Below are 12,068 nucleotides of genomic sequence, written 5' to 3' on the forward strand. Positions count from 1 at the left end.
CAACTCCAATCAAGCAAAATGATTGCAATTAAAAAAAAAATACACCTTTTGTAATATGATCTGACTTACATTGGTTGATGTGGAAATGTGAATATCCAGAGTGACTGCAGCTTTTGTAAGAATCCCACCTGTCCAGTTTTTTTCTTTGGATGTGTGTTCACTGTCATTTATGGGATGTGGGCATGGTTGGCTAGGCCAGCATTTATTGCCAATCCCTAATTGCCCTTGAGAAGGTAGTAATGAGCTTTCTTCTTGCACCTCTGCAGTCCACTTGGTGTAGGTACACCCACAGTGCTGTTAGGGAGGGAGTTTCAGGATGGTGAGTAATTTGGAGGGGAACTTCCAGGTGGTGGTGTTCCCATGTATCTGATACCCTTGTCCTAGGTGGTAGTGGTCGTGGGCTTGGAAGGTGCTGCCTAAGGAGCCTTGATGAGTTTCTGCAGTGCATCTTGTCGATGGTACACACTGCTGCCACTGTTCGTTGGTGGTGGAGGGAGGGGATATAGTTGCATTCAATTTTGAACGATCATATTGTTTTTACGGTTTTGGGTGTTTTTGACAGTGGTAGGTGTTATTACTTATAACTTTATATTGCATTTAGTAATGCCCCTAATGAAGAAATAATGTTCTTACTGGAAATTCATTGAATGATTATCCATAACTGATAATAAGTAAATAACAGCACTAGTATATTTGGGCTAAATTTCAATATGCAAGCACTGATGATATTCTAATACTTTCTGATAAGCATTGACGTATTAAAATATTTTCAGTTGTGAGTTACCGGGTACTTGAAGATATTTGGAGGCAAATATTTTATCCAACTCTATTGATGTGCACATTGTGTTTTTTCAGAATTGTGTTGTGTGATACATTTTACGCTCATGAAGTTGACCATGTTTGCAGTGTTGGAACAGTTTATTTAAAATAGATACTATTCTTGGCATAGCTTTTGTGGTTTGATTTTCATTAGTACCCTTAAAGATCAATTTCCAAACTACCATAGATCACTGCTTATAAGTTGACAAATCCTTCCAAAAATAGGGATCAACTTACACGCGGAGTATAAAATGCAAACCGCCAGTACTGATGTAGATGATCGCCATTTTGAAATGTGAAGAAAGAAACATAACGCCACTAACTCAAATTTAATCAATGTGACATGTTTCATTGAATGAATTAATTCTACAATCAAAACATTTTTAGAACCGTCAAATTAATTGTCTTCAGCATCTGACACAAATAGTTCATCGAATTCATTCTCAGTCACTTTGGCTATGGCATCATTGTAAGAATCCCATTCTGGATCAGATTTGGTACTTTTGGTTTTGAAATCATCCCTCCAATACAAATCATCATTGCCTCCATCCATTGAATAGGGCAGTCCATATTTTTTGGCTGATTTGATAACAGTTGTGCGTAAATAGCATCCCAGAATTTGATGAGAAACCACACAAAACATCAACTGGGGCAGCACACAGATTTCCACTCCTTTTCTCCATTAACCATCCACTTACTCCATTTAGCATAAGCAAGATCCCTGAATGGCTGTTGAGGCACATGTCCAAAGGTTAAAGTACGGACATTAGTCCCCCTGGTATAACTGTAACTTGGGTGTTATTTCTTTGCAGGCACCTCTTGACCTTATTGGTCATATGGGATCTGAACATGTCCCACACTAATAAACTGCACCCTTTGTGTAGGCCATCGGGATACCGATTCTACATATTATTAATCCACAACTTCACTCCATCCTCATCCATCCAACCGCAAGTTCACTCCATCCTCATCCATCCAACCATTGTCATAGACATGCACAAAAGCTCCTGCAGGGAACTTAATTTTCGGCATGGCTTTATGTTTGAAAATTACCATAGGCTTTAATTTTGTTTGGTCTCATTTTTTTATTATTTTATAGGACGTGGGCATTGCTGGCAAGGCCAGCATTAATGCCCATCCCTAATTGCCCTAGAGAAGGTGGTGGTGAGTCACCTTTTTGAACCGCTGGAGTCCATGTGGTGTTAGAACAGAGTGCCAGGATTTTGACTCAGCGACAGTGAAGGAATGGCGATATAGTTCCAAGTCAGGATGGTGTGTGACTTAGAGGGGACCTTGCAGGTTGTGGCTTTCCCATGCATCTGTTGCCCTTGTTCTTCTGGGTGGTAGAGATCAAGAATTTGAAAGGTGCTATTGAAAGAGCCTTGGTGAGTTGCTGCACTGCATCTTGGGTATGGTGCACACTCGTGCCACTGTACATCAGTAATGGAAGGAGTGAATGTTTAAGGTGATGAATGGTGTGCCAATCAGACAGGCTACTTTGTCCTGGATGGTGTTGAGCTTCCTGAAAATTGTTGGAATGGCGTTCATCCAAGCAAGTGGAGAGTATTCTATCACACTCCTGACTTGTGCCCTGTAGATGATGGCTTTGGGGAATCAGAAGATGAGTTACTTGCCTCAGAATTCCCAGCCTCTGACCTGCTTTTGTAACAACAGTATTTATACGGCTGGCCTAATTCAGGTTTTGGTCAATGGTAAGCTCCCCTCCCCCCCCGCCAGGATATTGATATTGGGGATTCAATGATGGTAATGTCATTGAATATCAAGAGGAGACGGTTAGATTCTCTCTTGTTGGAGATGGTCATTGCCTGGCAATTGTGTGGTACGAGTGCTACTTGCTACTTATCAGCTCAAGCCCAAATGTTGTCCTTGTCTTTCTGCATATGGACACGGACTGCTTCAGTATCTGAGGAGCCTCAAATGGTACTGAACGTTGTGCAATCAGCGATTAAGCAGCTGGGACTAGACATTACCCTGAGGAACTTCTGGAGTGACGTCCTGGTACTGAGATGATTGGCCTCCTACAAGCATGACCATTTTTCTTTGTGCTAGGTATGACTCCAACCAATAGAGTATCTTCCCTCTGAATGCCATTGACTTCAATTTTGCCAGGGCTCCTTGATGTCACACTTGGTCAAATGCTGCCTTGATGTCAAGGGAAATCACTTTCACCTCACCCCTTGTGTTCAGCTGTTTTGTCCATGTTTGGACCAAGGCTGTAATGAGGTCAGGAGTTGAGTGGCCCAGGCAGAACCCAAACTGAGCATCAGTGAGCAGGTTATTACTGTGTAATTGCCGCTTGATAGCACTGTCAATAAAACCTTCTATCAGGAGGTTTTAACAGGATTTGCAGGCTAGTGCAGTGGTAATTGGCTAGTTTGGATTTGTCTTCCTTTTTGTGGCTAGGACGCCCCTGAGCAATTTTCCACATTGTTGGGTGGATATCAGTGTTGGAGCTGGACTGGAATTGCTTGGCTAGGGGCACAGCTAGTTCTGGAGCACAAGTCTTCAGTCCTATTGTTGCGATATTGTCAGGGCCCATAGCCTTTGCAGTATCCACTACCATTAGCCTTTTCTTAATATTGTGTGGAATGAATTGAATTGGCTGAAGACTGGCATTTGTGATGCGGGGGACCTTGGGAGGAGGCTGAGATGGATCGTCCACTCCGGCAATTCTGGCTGTAGATGGTTGCAAATGCCTCAGTTTTGCCTTTTTGCACTGATATCCTGGACTTCCCAGTAATTGATGATGGGCATATTTGTGGAGCCATCTCCTCCAGTTAGTTATTTAATTGTCCACCACTATTCATGACTGGATGTGGCAGGACTGTAGAGCTTTGATCTGATCTGTTGATTGTGGGATCTCTTAGCCCTGTCTATCGCATGTTGCTTCCACTGTTTGGCATGCATGTAGTCCTGTGTCAACTTCACCAGGTTGACACCTCACTTCTAGGTATGCCTGGTGCTGCTCCTGATATGCCCTCCTGCATTCTTCATTGGCAATATGAATGGAACCTTGGTTCACTGTGACATAAGGGGTATTCATCTTTTCACCGCTGCCTGAAAATGAATCCCTGGAAACTGGTAATTTTGGCATTGAGGTCTTTTAGTCTCTGAGCGATCCTTGTCTTCTGCCGCAACACTAGATTTATTTTGTTCCATGAAGTGGCTGCACCATCTAGCTGTTGCTCTGAAATCTTTGCTGAACTCAGGGTTTGATTTGACCCACTTAAGTGTGTATAAATACATTGCGTTTCTGGTAACAATGTAACATCCTGATGATTTTCGAGGACCCATTCCGAGACCTTTTTAAAACCAGGTCAGTGGCTGGTTTCTGTTCTCATGGCACGTTTGGTCTTGGACACCTCCTTCAGGGCAGATTCCTCCTCCTCTTATCCTTGCACCAGTTTTTCACTAACACCAAATTTCCTTGCTTCAGCAGTTATTTGATGAGTTATCAAATGTTACGACTTTTGGCTGGAAGCCAGCTTCGTACTTCATTCCTCTTGCTGGGAGGACCCATTTCCGTTCGTCTTTCACCATATGCAGTCTGCTCAGGATGGGCGTGTCTTAAACTCCTGCACATCATCTTGACAACATAGCCGATAATGCCTCTTTGATCCTATGCACTGACTTATTCAGTGAGTAGAACATGCATTTCTAAGGTGAAAAAAATGAGACTGACTTCTAATGAAAGTGTAGTATTTCTTTGCATAAAAGGGCATTCAACTTATACGCTGAGCATAGACCTAAACATGATTTTTGATTCCAGAAAAATTAGATCATCTTATATGCCAGGTTGACTTACGCCTGGTATGGTACTGACACCTCACACAACATCAACTAATTATAGGTAACTGACAAAATGAATCATTCTCATTTTGCAAAGCCTGTTCAGAAATAGTAAAATTGCCCAGGTTTTGATAAACACTTAAGCCATGAAACGGAGTCTCTGAGTAAAATACCTAATGCTCTGATTAGCAGTTGAAGGGACATCAAATGTTAATTTGCTAAATTCAACAAGGATTTGGAATGCTGAATGACCTAGGCTCAACCAGTTTGCAGAAATATTGGCTAATATCATTGATTAAATTCCCAAAGAGCTCCGAGTTCATTGGTCTCTAAATAGATTGGACTCTCACTTTCAAATTCTGCCAACCCTTTTTGTTTGACTTGTGCACTGTGATAGATGCCTTCTGTTTTGCTTTTATTGCTATATAGGGGCCAGAAAAAGAAAAAAAAATATCTTATTTCCTGTCTCAGAGATTTCTGCACTCTGTCAGCTAAGCTCATTTTTTGCTGGTCAAGTGTTCCTCGGCACTCTAGTATGTGTGGGTGGATGTGTGTAGAAGTATCGTGTAGAAGTTGATTTTGGTTTAACCCCGTATTGGCATCGGGGTCTTTTCTATTGGGCGATGATCGAGGCCAGGAATCATCACTTTTTTTGCTATTTGTGCAAATACATTAAAGCTCAGTTTGTTTTAGTTAAACTCCATATCATGGCCCAAATAAGTATAGGGAGGGGTGAGGCTGCAAGAGTGTGATCATCCAAGAGAAAGCAGTGATTTATTGAGGAGGAGGAGGTATGCATGTCTTCATTTACTGGCTCCATCAATCACTCAAAATATCATGGAATAACTTCATAACCAACAAACTTGTTGAATAAAAAAAGAATGTTAGGTTTAAAAGCAGTAAAGAGTAATTTTCATTATTTGGATACATTTCCATTTTTTTTTGCTTGCTCTTTATGCAGTGTTTTTCTTGCAACATTGTTAATAATTGCTACTGGAGTTTAAAAGTTATAGAATTTTGTGTGTTCTGAGTTAAAAGCAATGTCAATGGGTATAGTCATTTAGCCACATTAGAACTTGGCATGTTACTTCGACTACCTCAAATTATCAGCATTTGTAACTCCAAACAGTACTTGGATGATCAGTTTTATTGCATGGAATTGTGGGAATTTATTTGTAGTTTTAGGATCAAATTCTGCAATTCTGTCCATTGTCTGTGTAGATTGGTGGGGATGGGGTTGGCCCAGCCAGCAAAAACCACACCCCATGAATGAATAAAAAAAATTAATAGCCTTGTATTGGCACTAGCAACAGTCAGTTTGGTAAGATAAATATAGTCAGTAGAGCAACAAAGGTATTAAAATTTGGCACAAGATTTTATCATTGCGTACAGTATTTTTAACTGCTAATATGCTATCTGTTGTGTCACACAAATTAATATATAAATTCTAAGTTTCTGTATTCAAAAGAACATTGCCAAGAAAAACACATTTGGGTCTTTTTATTGTGAACGGAGTAATTAACGTTTCACCTGTTTGATTTGTCTCGTGAAGCAACATATTTTTGGCAAACCCTGATAATGAAACACCTACAAATGAAATTTGAGCAGTCATTTCTGCTGTCTTTCACACATTCACACGTTGTTACTCCTGCTCTGTACATAAACATTGTAGCTCTGAGGTGATGGTTATCTCTGACTTTGTTTTGAATGTATTGCAATTTTTTTGACAGATATGTTGACGAGCATGGTGATTTGGTGGCACTGCGATGGAATGAACAAAGACACCAGGATCTAGATTGGTGCGAAGAACCAAATCTAAGGTATATTAGTGCGCTTTATTGTTTAATTCCACAAAACTTCCTATGTTGCTCGGTACATTATCATAAGAACCTTCTTTAAACATGGTTTGGTTAATGTGGGTTGCTGAGGGGTTCTTTGGGGATGGACAGAAGAACATGAAAGCTCTGTGAGACTCATGAGGCAGATGAGCAGGCATGTCTATTAACAGTCAAGAGAGTGTAGATAAGCAGCCAGTTGTGGCAGGCAGAATGGCCCAGTGGCTGGGGTGGCTCTGAACAAGTTTTGGGAGAAAAGAGGCACACCATCAGAAGAAACATGCCCACTAAAGAGAAGAGACTTGCAAGCAAACCTGCACTTGCTTTATTTGGTAATCATAGAAGTGGAGGGGCACCAACACTATTTTTTGTGTTCTTGATGTTAGTTCAAAGAACTTGACGTCACTTCCCTTTTGCCATTCTCTGTAAAATGCACTGCTGCAAATGTACTGCATTTGTCACCCTATGACAAATGTTCAGTATTGCTGATAGCACAGACATAAAAAGCTCGTGGTCAGTTGATTGATGATCACATAATATTGGATAGGATAACAGTGTCTCCTACCAGTAAAATATTGAGGCTACTCATGATTTTTAATATTTGATAGGTAGACACGTAACACACTACAAAGGAGCCAACATTTGCACATTTGAAAATTAAAACTTATTTTGTTTAAAATATGCATGGACAGGATTTTTCAGATGGTGAGGTATCCCACCCCACCCCACGAAGAGTCAATGGGGAATGCATCCCTGCCGTTAATGGCTGCCCTGCAGCCATTTATCATTCCAAGGACCATTAATTAGCTGGAGATGGGACTTTTGCCCTTCATTTGGGAGGGGCAAATCTGATTGGCTGGCTGCTCCAATAGTTCCAGCAGTGCCAGTAGCAGCAGTACTACAGATAGGTTCAAAGACCTGGAGTCCAAGACCAGAGAAGTGCAAGTGATTACACAGTGAAGTGGGGAGGGAGAGCCTTAATGAGGAGGCCAGGGAGGGAGGAAGCAACTGTGGGGGGCAGACCTTGTGGGGGGTGCCTGATATGGAAAGGAGGCTGTTGAAGGTGCCGTTGTCACCACCCCCCCCCCCCCCCCCCCAACTTCCTGCCGAAGGCCTCAGGAGGATGACTTTCTGGGCTTTCCCCCACTCCTGAACTCCCCCCAAAGCCTCAAAATTGAGGCTGGGCAGGAAACTGCCCTTGAGTTGCCTGCTTAAGTGTCTCAATTAGGGCAAGGGTGGGCTGGCTGGCCTAGGCCTCACCTGTCCCGCTGTAAAATTGCAGGGAGGGCAGCGGGAAGGCCATCTGGGAAATTTTAGGCCCCCCTTTCCACCTGCACCTGTTAACCTGCTGGTGGGGTACCATGAAATTCTGCCCCATGTTTTTATGTCATATCCATAGTTCGTATAAATAACCAATTTCTTCTAACATTGTCATATTCAATCAAGGTTTATATTATGTATCTTTTGCAAGACCATAGCAACATTTTATTAATAAAATTTATTTAATCCAATCAATCCAGTTCAGGGGAATTAACATTTTACTGGGCCTAAATGACTTTCCCTTCTTTTACAAAATATTAATTTGTTTCTTTATAATTAAATTCTTTGAATTTAAAATTTCCTTGTCACTCCCTATCTCCTTGAGCACTACAACACTCCGAGACCTCTACACTCCAAATTCTAGTCTGTTGTGCATACCTGTTTTCTGTTGCCCCCTACATTGGTGGCTGTTCCTTTGGCTGCATAGGCTCTAAGTTCTGGAATTCCCACTCTAGTTTCGTGCCTCTCCCCTCCTTTGAAACCTACCTTTTTGACCAAGCTTTTGGTCATCTGTCCAATAATGTCTCTGTATCTGATTCTGCCATCTGTAAGTAAAGAAAAGGAAAGAAACAAGGGAGGAATAAAACAAACCTCCAAAGAAAATCAAAACAAAATGGGAGAGAGGTTACAGTCTAAACTCGTTGAACTGAATATTGACTCCATGAAACTGTAAAGACTAAAGCGATCCAACAACCAAAGAATCAGATCAAATCTCACCAAGGCTTCTTTGACTGCACCTTCCAAATCTGCAACCTCTATCACTTAGAGGGACAAGGGGCAGCAGACTCATGGGAACTCCACCGCCTGTGAGTTCCCCTCCAAGTCACACAACATCCTGACTTAGAAGTACATCACCATTTCTTTACTGCCGCTGGATCAAAAACCTGGAATTCCCTCCCTGACAGTACCGTAGATGTACCTACACCACATGCGTTGCAGTGGTTGAAGAAGGCAGCTCACCACCACCTTGAGAGTAATTGGGGATGGGCAACAAATGCTGGCTTTGCCTGTGGTGCCCACACCCCATGGATGAATTGAAAAAAAAAATGCCTGAACAAAACATGAAGTGCGGCTCCTCAAATTTGCTTTGACCTTCATTGGAATACGGCAGCAGGTCAAAGACAGATCAGACTGAGTGGGAGCAAGGCAAAGAATTGTACGACTGATGACTGGAAGCTCGAGGTCACGCTTGTGGACTGAACTGACTCCACAAAGAGTCATCCAGTCTGCATCTCATCTTTCAACTGGGCACTTGAACTTCTGAGTTTTCCTTTGTCAGTTTGGGTTTTTTTTTCATTCCCTTTTGTTATTTTTGTTTTTGTTATTTTTCCCATCCTCCACCACCACCCCCTCCCCAGCCTCCCCTTCACTTGCTCAAAACTTTTTCCATTTCTACCTTCACCCAGTTCTGATGAAAAGTCACAGTCTGCTGATTATTTCCAACAATTTCTGTTTTATTTTTCAGATTCCCAGCACCTGCTATATTTTGCTTTTGTTTCTTTTTATTTTTAGCTTCAATTGTACAACTTTCCTACCCAATTTAACACTTTTTTCCCATTTTTTTTGTTTAAAATTGTTTACTTTGTTCTTGGCTGCCATGCCTAGTTGGTAGGTGGGAGCAGATTTAAGAACCCTGCACTTTGGATGCTTTTTATTTCAAATCAATTGAAAGCTCAAATTTAGGAGATTACTATATTTTGTTTGATGCCTATGATTAAAACAGGTTTTTGCTTCCAAGTATGCTCAGTATTACACCTTGGAGCCTGGAAATGCTCAAATGATTAAACTTGATTGCACTCAATTAAAAATCCTGATTCATTAAGTTGCTAAAAAACTAAATCTTACTGGGAAAATACTATTGATGAGCTTTTTAAGCTTAAAAAGAAGAGCCTTAGGTCAAAGTAAAATGCAAAGCTGCTTTAAAATAAACTGATCCAGATCTCTCTCCACAAATTCTGCCAGACCTCCTGAGTATTTCCAGCATTTTCTATCTTTATTTCAGATTTCTAGCATTTTCAGTACTTTGTTCTTAATCCAAAGTAATTGTAATTAAATGGAGCTGCAACTACTTAGACGTGGATCAATTTTGCAAAAAATCACAATGAAAAATTCTTTGGTTCTGTAATTTATTTTTGTGATGTAACTTTAGTTAATAGGACTTCTAACTAATGATAAATTCTGATTATTTTTTGCTTTACTATTTATTTGGTAAACATTTTACAAGTGCCGCTGCTTGATAATTCATGCTAACAATCCTAGCTTTGATACATATCAATAAAGTACATTAAGACATGATGAGCTTCCTTCGTTCATAGATGAATAGCTTGTCACTCGCATAATGTACCACTGTGTGTACGATTTCTGTTGAATCTGATAAAGTGCAATATTTGTTCCATTCCTGAAGAATTGTCATAGATTGCAGTCCGCAAGATGTAGCTGAATTTCTTTATGAAGAACAGCCTGAACTGTTGAGGTACAGAACAACGGAGCCCTCTATTGAGTGTCTCACTCGGTGGTATCAGAAGCGTGCAGAGGAGATCGAGAGCTACTCTAGGCAGGTGAGATCAGGGGAAAAAAGACGTTCTACATGTTCACTTTTATGCTGAAATAAAATTTTATATGTTGCTGGAAGTGACAATTCTACTGCACAAGAATGATACTTGCTAAATATTTTTATTTTATAACTTTTTCTCAAAAAGCATCGAGGGTAATGAGCTGCATGAAAACTTCAAGAACAGAATTATGAAGAGTAGGTAGAAAAACCTCTTGAGTATTCAAGAATAGAAAATAAATTCAGTTGGTGCAGAAACTTGCTGTGGGAAGTTGTACTGCATGTTTTATTGCTACAAATAGGTCCAAGTGATGCAACACTTAGTTATAACTGCAGTGGAAGATTTGGCTTTGAAATTTGAATTTTCCCATTCTGTCTGGTGTACGACCTTGACATTAATTTGGTGAAGAAGCCGGAAGGCAAGTCTGCTCTTGATTAAAATTGACATTTCATTGACATTCAGATACTCGTGAGCAGAGCTCTGCCTGTATGCGCTTCAGTAGCATGTGAAGACCCTGCTTTTCTGAAAGCAGGCGCTGCTCTCTAAAGGTGATCACTGTATAAATGGAGCAGAATTAATGGGTCTAGTTTTTTTTGCCACAGTTGCTGATTTCCTCCCCTGTGGCTTGTGTTTTCTCCATAAACTGTACTGTTTTTAGTGACCACATAGTGGCAGCAGATCTTAATTTGTGTAAGCTATCAATTTTAAAATAAAATCACACGATGAATTTATGCCTCAAAGCAGTTAGTTATGAGCAGTACAGCAATTTTGCATACATTTTAATAAGGGAAAAGGAAGAACCAACTAATTGTAACTAAATGGAGCTGCAACTGTTTTGACAATATACTATTTGTTATGTGGGAGTGCAAGTGCTTGAGTGGATCAGTTTTGTAAACAAAAAATGAAAAATTCAACAAAAGGTTCTTTAATTTATTCTTGTGATGTAATTTTAGTTAATAGGACTCCTAATTAATAAATTCTGATTACTTTTTGCTATATCATGTCCTTTCTTGTGTGTTTCAAGAAGGATTATTTTGACAATTGAATTGAAATGTGATGTTGTCATGTATTTTATGTAACATACAAAGTATTCAACATTTATGCCATCCTGTACAAAACCACTCTGGTTAAGATTCATTGAGCTTTAGATTCCCCAGCCAGGGGAAACAACCTCTGTGTCTGCCTGTTTCAGGATTTTGTGTGTTTCAATGCGATCACCTCTCATTCTTCTAAACTCTAGAGAGTGTAGGCCCCATTTAACATGATTTCTCGTCCCAGTAACCTGTTTAGTGAACCTTTTCTGTACCGCCCCCAAGGCAGTATATCCTTCCTTAATGTGGAGACCAAAACTGTACACAATATTCCACATGTGGTCTTATCAAAGCCTTCTAGAATTGTCACCTAAAATCATTAAGCCACATTAGGAGAACATTCAGCCCATCAGTTCCTGCTGATGCTCTCTAGATCTATCTATTCAGTCCCATTCTCCCTCTCTATCACTGTAGCCTTGAAAATTTATTTCCCTCAAGTGCCGACCCAATTTCCTTTTGAAATAATTCATTGTTTCTGCATTCACCACCCTTATAGGCAGAGTTCTAGGACATCAAAGTGCTTATATTCCGAGATCACAATTATTTCTTGACTTTTTTTATAAACCAATGATAGAATTATATTGATTTATTTTATTCACCTTCCCTCCAAATATCTGTGATTGAGGTCCAGTTCAAACAAA

The 12,068-nt window shown here is 40.3% G+C and overlaps 1 protein-coding gene across 2 annotated transcripts in view; it reads left to right on the forward strand.

The window, feature by feature from the left end:
* Positions 1-12,068, forward strand: part of nbas (NBAS subunit of NRZ tethering complex) — a 248,466-nt gene that overhangs the window by 75,695 nt on the left and 160,703 nt on the right. For both annotated transcript variants that reach the window (XM_078541594.1, XM_078541595.1), the window contains exons 22-23: positions 6,360-6,449; positions 10,189-10,342. In XM_078541594.1, the coding sequence (XP_078397720.1) occupies positions 6,360-6,449; positions 10,189-10,342 (244 nt within the window). The remainder of the gene's footprint in view (positions 1-6,359; positions 6,450-10,188; positions 10,343-12,068) is intronic.

The sequence above is a fragment of the Cetorhinus maximus genome, chromosome 5 (assembly GCF_964194155.1).
Source record: "Cetorhinus maximus chromosome 5, sCetMax3.hap1.1, whole genome shotgun sequence".
Classification (NCBI taxonomy): domain Eukaryota; kingdom Metazoa; phylum Chordata; class Chondrichthyes; order Lamniformes; family Cetorhinidae; genus Cetorhinus; species Cetorhinus maximus.